Here is a 16,653-nt window from a genome sequence, read left to right as displayed (position 1 = left end):
TGTTTCCAGCCAGAGCTAGAGTAGAGTTTAGGTATGTTTCCAGCCAGGGCTAGAGTATAGTTTAGTTATGTTTCCAGCCAGGGCTAGAGTATAGTTTAGTTATGTTTCCAGCCAGGGCTAGAGTAGAGTTTAGTTATGTTTCCAGCCAGAGCTAGAGTAGAGTTTAGTTATGTTTCCAGCCAGGGCTAGAGTATAGTTTAGTTATGTTTCCAACAAGAGCTAGAGTAGAGTTTAGTTATGTTTCCAACAAGAGCTAGAGTATAGTTTAGTTATGTTTCCAACAAGAGCTAGAGTAGAGTTTAGTTATGTTTCCAACAAGAGCTAGAGTAGAGTTTAGTTATGTTTCCAGCCAGGGCTAGAGAAGAGTTTAGATATGTTTCCAGCCAGAGCTAGAGTAGAGTTTATTTATGTTTCCAGCCAGAGCTAGAGTGGAGTTTATTTATGTTTCCAGCCAGAGCTAGAGTAGAGTTTAGTTATGTTTCCAGCCAGAGCTAGAGTAGAGTTTAGTTATGTTTCCAGCCAGAGCTAGAGTAGAGTTTAGTTATGTTTCCAACAAGAGCTAGAGTAGAGTTTAGTTATGTTTCCAGCCAGGGCTAGAGTAGAGTTTAGTTATGTTTCCAGCCAGGGCTAGAGTGGAGTTTAGTTATGTTTCCAGCCAGGGCTAGAGTGGAGTTTAGTTATGTTTCCAGACAGAGCTAGAGAAAAGTTTAGTAATGTTTCCAGACAGAGCTAGAGATGAGATGAATTATGTTTCCAGCCAAAGAATAATTTTGATATGTTTCCAGCCATAGCTAGAGTAGAGTTTAGTTATGTTTCCAGCCATAGCTAGAGTAGAGTTTAGTTATGTTTCCAACCAGAGCTAGAGTAGAGTTTAGTTATGTTTCCAGCCAGGGCTAGAGTGGAGTTTAGTTATGTTTCCAGCCGTAGCTAGAGTAGAGTTTAGTTATGTTTCCAGCCAGAGCTAGAGTAGAGTTTAGTTATGTTTCCAGCCATAGCTAGATTAGAGTTTAGTTATGTTTCCAGCCAGGGCTAGAGTGGAGTTTAGTTATGTTTCCAGCCAGGGCTAGAGTGGAGTTTAGTTATGTTTCCAGACAGAGCTAGAGAAAAGTTTAGTAATGTTTCCAGACAGAGCTAGAGATGAGATGAATTATGTTTCCAGCCAAAGAATAATTTTGATATGTTTCCAGCCATAGCTAGAGTAGAGTTTAGTTATGGTTCCAGCCAGGGCTAGAGTAGAGTTTAGTTATGTTTCCAGCCAGGGCTAGAGTATAGTTTAGTTATGTTTCCAACAAGAGCTAGAGTAGAGTTTAGTTATGTTTCCAGCCAGGGCTAGAGTAGAGTTTAGTTATGTTTCCAACAAGAGCTAGAGTAGAGTTTAGTTATGTTTCCAACAAGAGCTAGAGTAGAGTTTAGTTATGTTTCCAGCCAGGGCTAGAGTGGAGTTTAGTTATGTTTCCAGCCAGGGCTAGAGTATAGTTTAGTTATGTTTCCAACAAGAGCTAGAGTAGAGTTTAGTTATGTTTCCAGCCAGGGCTAGAGTGGAGTTTAGTTATGTTTCCAGCCAGGGCTAGAGTATAGTTTAGTTATGTTTCCAACAAGAGCTAGAGTAGAGTTTAGTTATGTTTCCAGCCAGGGCTAGAGTATAGTTTAGTTATGTTTCCAACAAGAGCTAGAGTAGAGTTTAGTTATGTTTCCAGCCAGAGCTAGAGTAGAGTTTAGATATGTTTCCAGCCAGAGCTAGAGTAGAGTTTAGATATGTTTCCAGCCAGAGCTAGAGTAGAGTTTAGTAATGTTTCCAGCCAGGGCTAGAGTAGAGTTTAGTTATGTTTCCAGCCAGGGCTGGAGTAGAGTTTAGTTATGTTTCCAGCCAGAGCTAGAGTAGAGTTTAGTTATGTTTCCAGCCAGGGCTAGAGTATAGTTTAGTTATGTTTCCAACAAGAGCTAGAGTAGAGTTTAGTTATGTTTCCAACAAGAGCTAGAGTATAGTTTAGTTATGTTTCCAACAAGAGCTAGAGTAGAGTTTAGTTATGTTTCCAACAAGAGCTAGAGTAGAGTTTAGTTATGTTTCCAACAAGAGCTAGAGTAGAGTTTAGTTATGTTTCCAGCCAGGGCTAGAGAAGAGTTTAGATATGTTTCCAGCCAGAGCTAGAGTAGAGTTTATTTATGTTTCCAGCCAGAGCTAGAGTGGAGTTTAGTTATGTTTCCAGCCAGAGCTAGAGTAGAGTTTAGTTATGTTTCCAGCTAGAGCTAGAGTAGAGTTTAGTTATGTTTCCAGCCAGAGCTAGAGTAGAGTTTAGTTATGTTTCCAACAAGAGCTAGAGTAGAGTTTAGTTATGTTTCCAGCCAGGGCTAGAGTAGAGTTTAGTTATGTTTCCAGCCAGGGCTAGAGTGGAGTTTAGTTATGTTTCCAGCCAGGGCTAGAGTGGAGTTTAGTTATGTTTCCAGACAGAGCTAGAGTAGAGTTTATTTATGTTTCCAGCCAGAGCTAGAGTGGAGTTTAGTTATGTTTCCAGCCAGAGCTAGAGTAGAGTTTAGTTATGTTTCCAGCCAGAGCTAGAGTAGAGTTTAGTTATGTTTCCAGCCAGAGCTAGAGTAGAGTTTAGATATGTTTCCAGCCAGAGCTAGAGTAGAGTTTAGTTATGTTTCCAGCCAGAGCTAGAGTAGAGTTTAGATATGTTTCCAGCCAGAGCTAGAGTAGAGTTTAGATATGTTTCCAGCCAGAGCTAGAGTATAGTTCAGTAATGTTTCCAGCCAGGGCTAGAGTAGAGATTAGATGTGTTTTATTTATGGAGTATCACAGTTCTGTTTAGTTCGTTTAGAACAAGAGCTAGAGTAGCATTTAGTTATGTTTCAAGGCAGCGCTAGAGAAGAGTTTTGAGATGTTTCCAGCCAGAGCTAGAGTGGAGTTAAGTTATGTTTCCAGCCAGAGCTAGAGTGGAGATTAGTTATGTTTCCAGCCGGAGCAAGAGTGGAGTTTAGTTATGTTTTATGTTAAGTTAATTTAGAGACATAGCTAGAGTGAAGTTTAGTTATGGAATAGCACAGTTCTGTTTAGTTCGTTTAGAACCAGAGCTATAGTAATTTAGTTGTGGAGTATCACAGTTCAGTTTAGTTCGTTTAGAACCAGAGCTAGAGTAGTTTAGTTATGGAGTATCACAGTTCTGTTTAGTTCGTTTAGAACCAGAGCTATGGGCGAGTGGCAGCCGGAAAGCCTCCTGCTTGGTCTCAATGTTTGGACTCCACAGGGAGGGGCGGAGAGCAGGGGGGTGATCTCTCTCTCTCCCCGCTTCCACCGGATGGGCCAGAGAAGGGGAGCAGGGCTGGGTCTGGCTGGGTCGGGTATACACTGAATATCATACTCTCTCTCTCTGAGCCTCTCTTCATTATCTGTCTCTGTGTGTTTTTCTTTCTTTCTAACTATTTTCCCTTATATACAATATGTCTCTCCTCTCTCTAAACCTCTCTTCATCAATCCCTCTCTAGTTTCCTCTTTCTTTTGCTTTAACTCTCAGACAGTCTCTTTGTGTTATGGGACTCTCAGACAGTCTCTGTGTTATGGGACTTCCAGACAGTCTCTTTGTGTTATGGGACTCTCAGACAGTCTCTCTGTGTTATAGGACTCTCAGACAGTCCCTTTGTGTTATGGGACTTCCAGACAGTCTCTTTGTGTTATGGGACTCTCAGACAGTCCCTTTGTGTTATGGGACTTCCAGACAGTCTCTTTGTGTTATGGGACACTCAGACAGTCTCTGTGTTATGGGACTTCCAGACAGTCTCTTTGTGTTATGGGACTCTCAGACAGTCCCTTTGTGTTATGGGACTTCCAGACAGTCTCTTTGTGTTATGGGACTCTCAGACAGTCCCTTTGTGTTATGGGACTTCCAGACAGTATCTTTGTGTTATGGGACACTCAGACAGTCTCTCTGTGTTATAGGACTCTCAGACAGTCCCTTTGTGTTATGGGACTTCCAGACAGTCTCTGTGTTATGGGACTTCCAGACAGTCTCTTTGTGTTATGGGACTCTCAGACAGTCTCTCTGTGTTATAGGACTCTCAGACAGTCCCTTTGTGTTATGGGACTTCCAGACAGTCTCTTTGTGTTATGGGACTCTCAGACAGTCCCTTTGTGTTATGGGACTTCCAGACAGTCTCTTTGTGTTATGGGACACTCAGACAGTCTCTGTGTTATGGGACTTCCAGACAGTCTCTTTGTGTTATGGGACTCTCAGACAGTCCCTTTGTGTTATGGGACTTCCAGACAGTCTCTTTGTGTTATGGGACACTCAGACAGTCCCTTTGTGTTATGGGACTTCCAGACAGTCTCTTTGTGTTATGGGACACTCAGACAGTCTCTCTGTGTTATGGGACTCTTAGACAGTCTCTTTGTGTTATGGGACTCTCAGACAGTCTCTCTGTGTTATGGGACTCTCAGACAGTCTCTCTGTGTTATGGGACTCTCAGACAGTCTCTTTGTGTTATGGGACTCTCAGACAGTCTCTTTGTGTTATGGGACTCTCAGACAGTCTCCTTGTGGGATATCTCCACCCCCCTCACTCTGTCCTGCCCCTCCTGCAGGGTTGGGGCACATGGCCGATCACTTTGTTGATTAACTAGACGCAAGCTGCTGTCCTCCAGCGTCTCAGAGAGTACTTATAGTGTGTGTGTGTGTGTGTGTGTGTGTGTGTGTGTGTGTGTGCGTGTGTGTGTGGAGAGAGCAAGAAGAAGATGGAGGAGAGCAGACACATCCCTGAGAGAAACTCTACCTGTCCTGGGGGATGTTGTTTTAGCTTGTCTGCTCTCTCTCTCTCTCTCTCTCTCTCTCTCTCTCTCTCTCTCTCTCCCCCACTTCCCCCCTTCACATACTACTTTATCTCCTCTCTTTCTCGCTCTCTGTCACTGTCTTGGTCTTTCCCTATCTTCCCGCATTCTTTCTCTGGCTAGCATGTATCTCTCCGTCTCTCTGTTCTGTTCATCCTCTGTTCAATCAACTCTCTTTTGTTTAACTCGTTATTTATCACCCCTCATTATTTTGCTCTGATTTGGAGCTCCTGTTTCTATTTCCATTGAGACAGGAAGTTTCCCTCTCCCAACCCATTGCATCACTTCCTGTTCCTGTTCCTTATCAGGCGGTGGCAGACAGGCTGTTTGTGCTGGACCGCTTCCTCCCAAAGAGGTGGGAGCCACGGAACTGAGCTGGGGACTAGTGGGGATGTAAGGAGCTGGAGCTAGGGCTGGAGCTGGGGATAGAGCTGGAGCTGGAGTTAGGGTTAGAGCTGGAGCTAAGGCTGGAATTAGGAATAGAGCTGGACCTGGAGTTAGGACGAGAGCTGGAGCTAGGGCTGGAGCTTGGGATAGAGCTGGAGCTGGAGTTAGGGTTAGAGCTGGAGCTAAGGCTGGAATTAGGGATAGAGCTGGAGCTGGAGTTAGGACGAGAGCTGGAGCTAGGGATGGAATTAGGGTTAGAGCTGGAGCTAAGGATGGAATTAGGATTAGAGCTGGAGCTAGGGCTGGAGTTAGGGTTAGAGCTGGAGCTAGGGCTGGACTTAGGGTTAGAGCTGGAGCTAGGGCTGGAATTAGGGTTAGAGCTGGAGCTAGGGATGGAATTAGGATTAGAGCTGGAGCTAGGGATGGAATTAGGATTAGAGCTGGAGCTAGGGATGGAATTACGATTAGAGTTGGAGCAAGGGCTGGAGTTAGGGTTAGAGCTGGAGCTGGGGATGGAGCTTATGTTAGAGCTGGAGCTAGGGATGGAATTAGGATTAGAGCTGGAGCTAGGCATGGAATTAGGGTTAGAGCTGGAGCTAGGGCTGGAGCTAGAGTTAGAGCTGGGAATGGAGCTTATGTTAGAACTGGAGCTAGGGCTGGAGCTAGAGTTAGAGCTGGGGATGAAGCTTGTGTTAGAGCTGGAGCAAGGGCTGGGGTTAGGGTTAGAGCTGGAGCTAGGGCTGGAATTAGGGATAGAGCTGGAGCTAGGGCTGGAGTTAGGGATAGAGCTGGAGCTAGGGCTGGAATTAGGGATAGAGCTGGAGCTAGGGCTGGAGTTAGGGATAGAGCTGGAGCTAGGGCTGAAGTTAGGCAAATAGCTGGAGCTAGGACTGGAGTTGGGGTTATAGGTGGAGCTAGGGCTGGAGTTGGGGTTAGAGCTGGAGCTAGGGTTGGAGTTAGGGTTAGAGCTGGAGCTAGGGCTGGAGTTAGGGTTAGAGCTGAAGCTAGGGCTGAAGTTAGGCAAATAGCCTGAGCTAGGGCTGGAGTTGGGGTTATAGGTGGAGCTAGGGCTGGAGTTGGGGTTATAGGTGGAGCTAGGGCTGGAGTTGGGGTTATAGGTGGAGCTAGGGCTGGAGCTGGGGTTAGAGCTGGAGCTAAGGCTGGAGTTGGGGTTATAGGTGGAGTTAGGGCTGGAGTTAGGCAAATGGCTGGAGCTAGGGCTGGAGTTGGGGTTATAAGTGGCTAGGGCTGGAGTTGGGGTTATAGGTAGAGCTAGGGCTGGAGCTGGGGTTAGAGCTGGAGCTAAGGCTGTAGTTGGGGTTATAGGTGGAGTTAGGGCTGGAGTTAGGCAAATAGCTGGAGCTAGGGCTGGAGTTGGGGTTATAAGTGGAGCTAGGGCTGGAGCTGGGGTTAGAGCTGGAGCTGGGGCTGGTGCTGGGGTTGGAGCTGGAGCTAGGGTTAGAGCTGGGGTTAGAGCTGGAGCTAATGCTGGAGCTGGAGCTAGGGCTGGAGCTAGGGCTGGAGTTAGGGTTAGAGCTGGAGCTAGGGCTGGAGTTAAGGTTAGAGCTGGAGCTAGCGATGGAGCTGGGGTTAGAGTTGGAGCTAGGGCTGGAGCTAGGGCTGGAGTTAGGGTTAGAGCTGAAGCTAGGGCTGGAGTTAGGGTTAGAGCTGGAGCTAGGGCTGGAGTTAAGGTTAGAGCTGGAGCTAGGGATGGAGCTGGGGTTAGAGTTGGAGCTAGGGCTGGAGTTAGGGTTAGAGCTGGAGCTAGGGCTGGAGTTAGGGTTAGAGCTGGAGCTAGGGATGGAGCTGGGGTTAGAGCTGGAGCTAGGGCTGGAGTTGGGGTTAGAGCTGGAGCTAGGGCTGGACTAGGGTTAGATTCAATAAGTGACAGACGAATCCGATGTGCACTGGCACAGGCAACCCCTTTAAGATAAATGGTAAGACTTGTGTAATTGATACTTTAAATGACTAAGAACTAAGAATAGAGGCCAAGTGCCAAGGTCAAAGCGGTGGTCTAGGAGGAAAGGTTCATTATGAGGATCTAGGGGTTAAAATAGATATAGGGAGTCAGGGGTTCGGATTAGATATGGGGGTCTAGGGATATAAGGTTAGGGTTAGGAATTATGGTAAGAATTTAGGAGCTATGGGTTAAGGTCAGAATTCAGGTTGGGATTACAGTAAGGGTCAGGATTAGAGTACAGGTCAGGGTTAAATTAAGATCAGGTATGAGGGTCTAGAAGTTTAGGGTTAGGCATGAGGGTCTCAGGGTTAGGGTGAGGGATTAGGGTAACTAGGGGTTAAGGTTAGAATTCAGGTTAGGGTGAGGGTTAGGGTCAGTATAAGAGTACAGGTCGGGGTTAACCTAAGATTAGGTATGGGGGTCTAGAGTTTAGGGTTAGGCATGAGGATCCCAGGGTTAGGGTGAGGGATTAGGGTCTACAAGATGAACCACCCAATGAATACAAAAATAAAAAGTACATATTTAAAACAATCATGAGTGCCATCAAACAAAGAAAACTCAAAATAAGTGCTATAAAAGTATCCAAAAAATAGGGTGAAGCCACCCCACACTAAAAGATCAAGGATATGATAAAAATAAGTGCCATCGTATTTATGGTCAGTGAGTAGATCCATAAATAAATAATTAATTAAATAAAAAGTACATATTTTAAAAACAATCATAAGTGCTATCAGACAATGGCAAATCCACCATGGACGAGTCAACATAAATAAATAAATAATACAATAAACAAACATTTATAATGAGCGGCTCTCCACAGACACTTTAGCTATATGGTATAGATGTTGTTTCAGTCTGACCTGTAGTGCATTCTTTGTTTCTCCTATATAAATATTTTGGCACCATTTGCACTTAATTCCATAGATCAAGTTTACAGTGGACAATTCGATCCTCTGTCTTACGATGAACCCCAGCCCCGAGAAGGCATTAACAATATACTTTGGCCTCCCCAAATATTTATCCAATTTATTAGGTGCATTTTTCGTCTGGAAGGCAGTGGACTAAACTGTCCCCGAGGTTTTTGTTTCTTCTATACGCTGAGATTACTCTACAATCTACCAGTCCTTCCACCGCTTGTTGAGCTTCCCTGAAATTAGACCTCAAGTTCCTACTAAATCCACCCAAACTCCCATAGTATGTTGTAACAAATGGTATCAGATTGTGTTTCCGCTGTTTTATTGTATCCCCATTCCCTGCCAAATAATTCACCTACCTCTGCCTTTATCCCCCTAAGGAAACGTTTGGAATATCCCGTGGCCCCAAGGCTCTAAAAGGAATGGTTATTGCCTCCTCTACGTGCTCACCTAATGTACAGATTCTATTGAACCGAATCAGCTGAGATTTAATAATACCTATGTTTTGGATGGTAACTTGCCTTATGTAGCAAGGCGTGCCTATCAGTCTCCTTAAAGAAGACTTTAGTGGCCAATGATTTAGTTAACCCATCAGAAGGTACAAATAAGACCTGAGTGTCCAAAAACTCTAGTTTTTCCCTTTGTATATTGTGGGAAGTTGTAATGGCAGAATGATGTGTATTGAGGGTTTCCAAGAAACACTCAAAGTCCTGCATAGAACTCACCCAAATTCCAAAGATATCATCCAAATACCTGAGATATAGAAAAGGAAGGATCTGGCATTTAAGAAAAGCTGTCTCTTCCCAAAAACACATGTATAAATTGGCAAAGGCAGGAAGAAATTTCTTACCCATAGCAGTCCCATGGATCTGAAGATAAAACTCATCATTAAAATTGAAATCGTTCCTTAAGAGACTCAACTCCAACAGATCTAAGATTTCCTTGTCCGGGCGCTGAGGGTCAGGAAACCTGTCAAATGCCTGTTTTATCGCCCGCAGTCCCAAAGAGGTTTCAGTGTTTGTATATAATGAGTTAATATCTATTGAAAATAAGAACGCCCCTAGTGGTAGTTCGAGGCCTTTATCTTTATCGACAAAATCATATGTATCCTTAACATAAGAAGCGTGCTCCTTCCCAGAATCCTTAGCGTGCTTCTGGGATAACGGATGAATAAAATAATCAATATATTCAGCAATTCGATACGATTCCGATCCACAGTCACTAACAATTGGGCGGGCACTAGGGATCTGAAAGGGCACAGACCACTCTTCCAAAGGTTTATGCATTTTTGGAAGAAGATAGAATTGTCGCGGTCTTGGTACCTCGGGGCCCAACAGATAAGTATATTGCTTGGAAGTAATACACTTCTTTTCAAGTAATTCCACCAATATCCTCTTAATCATTTCTTGAGTTTCAGATTGAATAGAGTGGTCTAATGGGACATCATTTTTCACGTTATTCAATTGCCTGTTAGCCTCCAACAAATACTGTACTCTGTCCATGATTACAATCTGTGATCCTTTATCCGCAGGTTTAATGACTATACTCTGATTGGACCTCAACGATTTAATAGTATCTAGCTGGAGCTAGGGATGGAGCTGGGGTTAGAGCTGGTGCTAGGGCTAGACTAGGGTTAGAGCTGGAGCTAGGGATGGAGTTAGTGTTAGAGCTGGAGTTAGGGTTAGAGCTGGTGTTAGGGTTAGAGCTGGAGCTAGGGATGGAGTTAGTGTTAGAGCTGGAGCTAGGGCTAGACTAGGGTTAGAGTTGGAGCTACGGTTGGAGTTAGGGTTAGTGCTGGTGCTAGGGATGGAGCTGGGGTTAGAGCTGGTGCTAGGGCTCGACTAGGGTTAGAGCTGGAGCTAGGGATGGAGCTGGGGTTAGAGCTGGTGCTAGGGCTCGACTAGGGTTAGAGTTGGAGCTACGGTTGGAGTTAGTGTTAGAGCTGGAGCTAGGGATGGAGCTGGGGTTAGAGCTGGTGCTAGGGCTCGACTAGGGTTAGAGTTGGAGCTACGGTTGGAGTTAGTGTTAGAGCTGGAGCTAGGGATGGAGCTGGGGTTAGAGCTGGTGCTAGGGCTGGAGCTGGAGTTAGAGCTGGTGCTAGGGCTCGACTAGGGTTAGAGTTGGAGCTACGGTTGGAGTTAGTGTTAGAGCTGGAGCTAGGGATGGAGCTGGGGATAGAGCTGGTGCTAGGGCTAGACTAGGGTTAGAGTTGGAGCTACGGTTGGAGTTAGTGTTAGAGCTGGAGCTAGGGATGGAGCTGGGGTTAGAGCTGGTGCTAGGGCTAGACTAGGGTTAGAGCTGGAGCTACGGCTGGAGTTAGTGTTAGAGCTGGAGCTAGGGATGGAGCTGGGGTTAGAGCTGGTGCTAGGGCTAGACTAGGGTTAGAGTTGGAGCTACGGTTGGAGTTAGTGTTAGAGCTGGAGCTAGGGATGGAGCTGGGGTTAGAGCTGGTGCTAGGGCTAGACTAGGGTTAGAGCTGGAGCTACGGTTGGAGTTAGTGTTAGAGCTGGAGCTAGGGATGGAGCTGGGGTTAGAGCTGGAGTTAGGGTTAGAGCTGGAGTTAAGGTTAGAGCTGGAGTTAGGGTTAGGGCTGGAGTTAGGGTTAGGGCTGGAGTTAGGGTTAGGGCTGGAGTTAGGGTTAGGGCTGGAGTTAGGGTTAGAGCTGGAGCTAGGGCTGGACTAGGGTTAGAGCTGGTGCTAGGGCTGGACTAGGGTTAGAGCTGGAGCTAAGGCTGGAGTTAGTGTTAGAGCTGGAGCTAGGGATGGAGCTGGGGTTAGAGCTGGAGTTAGGATTAGAGCTGGAGTTAGGGTTAGAGCTGGAGTTAGGGTTAGAGCTGGAGTTAGGGTTAGGGCTGGAGTTAGGGTTAGAGCTGGAGCTAGGGCTGGAGTTAGGGTTAGAGCTGGAGCTAGGGCTGGACTAGGGTCAGAGCTGGTGCTAGGTCTGGACTAGGGTTAGAGCTGGAGCTAAGGCTGGAGTTAAGGTTAGAGCTGGAGCTAGGGATGGAGCTGGGGTTAGAGCTGGAGCTAGGGCCGGAGTTAGGGTTAGAGCTGGAGCTAGGGCTGGAGTTAGGGTTAGAGCTGGTGCTAGGGCTGGAGTTAAGGTTAGAGCTGGAGCTAGGGATGGAGCTGGGGTTAGAGCTGGAGCTAGGGCCGGAGTTAGGGTTAGAGCTGGAGCTAGGGCTGGAGTTAGGGTTAGAGCTGGAGCTAAGGCTGGAGTTAAGGTTAGAGCTGGAGCTAGGGATGGAGCTGGGGTTAGAGCTGGAGCTAGGGCCGGAGTTAGGGTTAGAGCTGGAGCTAGGGCCGGAGTTAGGGTTAGAGCTGGAGCTAGGGCTGGAGTTAGGGTTAGAGCTGGAGCTAAGGCTGGAGTTAAGGTTAGAGCTGGAGCTAGGGATGGAGCTGGGGTTAGAGCTGGAGCTAGGGCTGGAGTTAGTTAGAGCTGGTGCTAGGGCTGGACTAGGGTTAGAGCTGGAGCTAAGGCTGGAGTTAAGTTTAGAGCTGGAGCTAGGGATGGAGCTGGGGTTAGAGCTGGAGCTAAGGCTGGAGTTAGGGTTAGAGCTGGAGCTAGGGCTGGACTAGGGTTAGAGCTGGAGCTAAGGCTGGAGTTAAGTTTAGAGCTGGAGCTAGGGATGGAGCTGGGGTTAGAGCTGGAGCTAGGGCTGGAGTTAGGGTTAGAGCTGGAGCTGGAGCTAGGGCTAGAGCTGGGGTTAGAGTTGGAGCTAGGGATGGAGCTGGGGTTAGAGTTGGAGCTAGGGCTGGAGCTGGGGTTAGAGCTGGATCTAGGGTTGGGGTTAGAGCTGGGGATGGGGTTAGGGCTGGAACTAGGCCTGGAGCTAAACCTGGAGCTGGGGTTAGAGCTGGGCCTGGAGCTTGGGATGGAGCTAGGACTGGAGCTGGGGGAGGGGTTGGGGTTGGGAGGGGTATTATTATTTTATGTTTGGTGTGGATTTCCCCCACTATTCCACCGGCTAGCAGAGTGACCATTGTGTGTGTATCCCAGGGTTCTGGCTGGGTGTAACAACAATGTTGATATGGTATTGACGTCTGACCCACCTTCCCTCACGATTCCTGTCCATCACCTCAAATTGTCTCCTCAGCCACCTGGAGGGAGGGAGGGAGGGAGGGAGGATATACAGAAATAGAGAGAAGAGAGATAGTTCAGTATGAGATGGAAAGACAAATGTTGAGTGGCTGTGTTGAGCACAGCGGATTCTTTTAAAAGCCACCAGCCACGGGGTTTAACATTGACTTAGTCTAACTTTAAATTGTGACTATATTTGTGAAAACATTAAATAGTAATGTGACCCAAAGCCTACAACACAAAATAATTGAGACACTGTATGTCACTTCCTTGACTGTGACCAAGTTGTTGACATTTGTAAACAAAATAGTCATAAAACGGATCATATGTACAATACTGAAGTTCCTCTCTCCCACAACAGCACTGTTGTTGAGTTTTCTTCCACAAACCATGGAATATAGGAACACTGCCCCACACATTTACCCAGAATAATTATTTTCAACCAACACAAATATTATTGCTCTCTCCAACCCATGTCCCCTCTCTCCTATGTGTGTTATAGTAGTAATGGATGATGCTACCGGGATATTAATATTACTACAAACAGGGGCCTGTTAAACACCACAGACACCTGATTCATACTGTCATAAAGGCACACACTCCTCTCCTCACATATCTCTCTCTCACACACAAACACACACACTCCTCTCCCTCTCCCCCGTTCTCTCTCTTACTCACTCAGACACACACACACACACACACACACACACACACACACACACACACACACACACACACACACACACACACACACACACAAATATACATACCGGTCTATCTGTTGTGGTGCTGAGGCTCTCTGAGTATCCATCATCAGCCAGTTGATTCCAGTGATCCACATATTGACCTCCTCCTCACTGAAGGCTGGAGAGAGACAGAGAGAGAAAGAGCGAGAGGGAGAGAGACAGAGACAGAGAGGGGGAGAGGGAGGGAGACAGAGATAGAGAGGGGGAGAGGGAGAGAGACAGAGACAGAGAGGGGGAGAGGGAGGGAGACAGAGACAGAGAGGGGGAGAGGGAGGGAGACAGAGATAGGGAGGGGGAGAGGGAGAGAGACAGAGACAGAGAGGGGGAGAGGGAGGGAGACAGAGATAGAGAGGGGGACAGGGAGAGAGACAGAGATAGAGAGGGGGAGAGGGAGAGAGACAGAGATAGAGAGGGGGAGAGGGAGAGAGACAGAGACAGAGAGGGGGAGAGGGAGGGAGACAGAGATAGAGAGGGGGAGAGAGGGAGAGAGACAGAGATAGAGAGGGGGAGAGGGAGAGAGACAGAGATAGAAAGGGGGAGAGAGGGAGAGAGACAGAGATAGAGAGGGGGAGAGAGGGAGAGATAGAGAGAGGGAGAGAGACAGAGATAGAGAGGGGGAGAAGGAGGGAGACAGAGATAGAGAGGGGGGAGAGAGGGAGAAAGGCAGACAGAGAAAGAGTGAGACAGGGACAGAGAGCGAGAGGAGTGAGAGAGGGCATGGAGAAAATAAAATGGGGGTGGAATAGAAATGTTGACAAAATGTTAACGAAGTGCTGAGAAAAGAGCTTTATGCAGTGTAATGCTGGCACTACTGCCTTGTACAACAGGAGCTATTGTAGCATGGCATTATTACAAATATGGAAATATTATCTTCCAGCCAACGCCTTACCCTCCCAGAATATCACTAACAGATGCAATGGAGAACATTTGGAGAACCATCGAGCAACAGAGAAAGCACTAACACACAGACACACACACACACACACACACACACACACACACACACACACACACACACACACACACACACACACACACTGACCGGCCACACTGAGTGTTTTGAGGCGGAACTCCAGTCCGTAGAGCACGATGAAGCAGTGGGCGGAGTCTAATTTACGAGCCTCCTCTGGATAACGCTCAAAGTCCCGGGAACCTTTACCCAACCGCAGCTCCCTGATCTCCCTGATATCAACTAGAGTGAGAGAGGAAAACACTGTTAGTCAACACACACATAGACAGACACACTGCACCCCAACTCCCTCCACGCCAAAATTGTTCAAAGCAAACCAATAATGATGTTATAATAGCTACACAATGGTAATGACAGCGGAGGGGGGCATTTTAAAATATTTGGAATGAATGGTAGATACACAGTCCCGCACACACAAACACTGGCCACACCCACAAGGAAAACAAATCTCATTGACTTAGCAGATGTCTTGAGCAAACTAAACACACAAACACAGCCAACCAGACACTTGGGTGCACAGAGTTAGCACAAACACAGCCAGCCAGACACTTGGGTGCACAGAGTTAGCACAAACACAGCCAGCCAGACACTTGGGTGCACAGAGTTAGCACAAACACAGCCAGCCAGACACTTGGGTGCACAGAGTTAGCACAAACACAGCCAGCCAGACACTTGGGTGCACAGAGTTAGCACAAACACAGCCAGCCAGACACTTGGGTGCACAGAGTTAGCACAAACACAGCCAGCCAGACACTTGGGTGCACAGAGTTAGCACAAACACAGCCAGCCAGACACTTGGGTGCACAGAGTTAGCACAAACACAGCCAGCCAGACACTTGGGTGCACAGAGTTAGCACAAACACAGCCAGCCAGACACTTGGGTGCACAGAGTTAGCACAAACACAGCCAGCCAGACACTTGGGTGCACAGAGTTAGCACAAACACACTTGAACAGATTTATACACACACAGTCAAAATAGAAAGAGAGATTTTAAAGCTTCTTTATAAGATGTGCACACACTTAAGAAACAGACACACACACACACACACACACACACACACACACACACACACACACACACACACACACACACACACACACACACACAAACACACATACAGCAGGGCTGAGAGAAAAGTGAGATAGAGAGAGTGAGTTAGAGAGAGAGAGGGGAGAGAGAAGAGAGAGGGCACGGGAGAGAAGGAGAAAGACGTGGAGAAATAACAAGAGGAAAGAGGGTGTGTTAACCACATGGCACCCTATTCCCTATATAGTGGACTGGTCAAAAATGGTGCACTATATAGGGAATAGGGAAGCATTTGGGACGCAACCAGGGAGAAGGAAAGAGAGACGAGAACAGTGAGAGGGAGAGAGAGAGAAGGATAGACAGGGAGAGATAAGGGTAGGGGAAGAGAGGGTGAAGGACAGAGAGAGAAGGATAGACAGGGAGAGATAAGGGTGGGGAAAGAGAGGGTGAAGGACAGAGAGAGAGAAGGATAGACAGGGAGAGATAAGGGTAGGGCAAGAGAGGGTGAATGACAGAGAGAGAGAGAAGGATAGACAGGGAGAGACAAGGGTAGGGGAAGAGAGGGTGAAGGACAGAGAGAGAGAGAAGGATGGACAGGGAGAGATAAGGGTAGGGGAAGAGAGGGTGAAGGACAGAGAGAGAGAGAAGGATAGACGGGGAGATAAGGGTAGGGGAGGAGAGGGTGAAGGACAGAGAGAGAGAGAAGGATAGACAGGGAGAGATAAGGGTAGGGGAAGAGAGGGTGAAGGACAGAGAGAGAGAAGGATAGACAGGGAGATATAAGGGTATGGACGAGAGGGTGAAGGACAGAGAGAGAGAGAAGCAACATGGAGGAGAGTTGTGTGCATGTGAGGAAAGCATAGTTCCATAGTACCACACAAACACACACATCCATCTTTAGCTGCAGAGCAGGCCAACCACTGTTCTACACAGTAGCAGGTGTAAGCATTCCCATACATCTAGTCTACAGTCTACCATACAGTCTACAGCAGGGGTGTCAAAGTTTTTATTTATTTATTTTTTTCACCTTTATTTAACCAGGTAAGCTAGTTGAGAACAAGTTCTAATTTATAAACTGCGACTTGGTCAATATAAAGCAAAGCAGTGCGACACAAACAACAACACAGAGTTAGACATGGAATAAACAAACATACAGTCAATAATACAATAGAAAAGGTATATATACAGTATGTACAAATGAGGAAAGATAAGGGAGGTAAGGCAATAAATAGGCCATAGTGGCGAAATAATTACAATATAGCAATTAAACACTGGAGTGATAGATGTGCAGAAGATGAATGTGAAAGTAGAGATACTGGGGTACAAAGGAGCTAAATAAATAAATACCAGTATGGGGATGAGGTAGTTGGATGGGCTATTTACAGATGGGCTTTGTACAGGTGCAGTGATCTGTGAGCTGCTCTGACAGCTGGTGGTTAAAATTAGTGAGGGATAGAGTCTCCAGCATCAGTGATTTTTGCAGTTTGTTCCAGTCATTGGCAGCAGAGAACTGGAAGGAAAGGCAGCCAAAAGAGGAATTGGCTTTGGGGGTGACCAGTGAAATATACCTGCTGGAGCACGTGCTACTGGTGGGTGCTGCTATGGTGACCAGTGAGCTGAGATAAGGCGGGGGTTTACCTAGCAAAGACTTATAGATGACCTGGAGCCAGTGGGTTTGGCGACGAATATGAAGCGAGGGCCAGCCAACGAGAGCATACAGGTCGCAGTGGTAGGTAGTATATGGCGCTTGGT

The 16,653-nt window shown here is 46.8% G+C and overlaps 1 protein-coding gene across 2 annotated transcripts in view; it reads right to left on the bottom strand.

Moving 5' to 3' along the window:
• The window catches only part of LOC110523019 (1-phosphatidylinositol 4,5-bisphosphate phosphodiesterase gamma-1), a 72,272-nt gene that overhangs the window by 41,363 nt on the left and 14,256 nt on the right, over window positions 1-16,653 (bottom strand). For both annotated transcript variants that reach the window (XR_005051875.1, XM_036978559.1), the window contains 3 exons: window positions 13,946-14,095; window positions 12,928-13,021; window positions 12,130-12,177 (listed from right to left, as the gene is read on the bottom strand). Coding sequence is in view for 1 of the 2 variants with exons in the window: in XM_036978559.1 (XP_036834454.1) it covers window positions 12,130-12,177; window positions 12,928-13,021; window positions 13,946-14,095 (292 nt within the window). In the remaining variant the exon portion in view is untranslated. The remainder of the gene's footprint in view (window positions 1-12,129; window positions 12,178-12,927; window positions 13,022-13,945; window positions 14,096-16,653) is intronic.

Source organism: Oncorhynchus mykiss, chromosome 5 (assembly GCF_013265735.2).
Source record: "Oncorhynchus mykiss isolate Arlee chromosome 5, USDA_OmykA_1.1, whole genome shotgun sequence".
NCBI classification, from domain to species: Eukaryota; Metazoa; Chordata; class Actinopteri; order Salmoniformes; family Salmonidae; genus Oncorhynchus; species Oncorhynchus mykiss.
The sequence above is the reverse complement of the archived record's forward strand: the minus strand, read 5'-3'. Positions and strand labels throughout refer to the sequence as shown.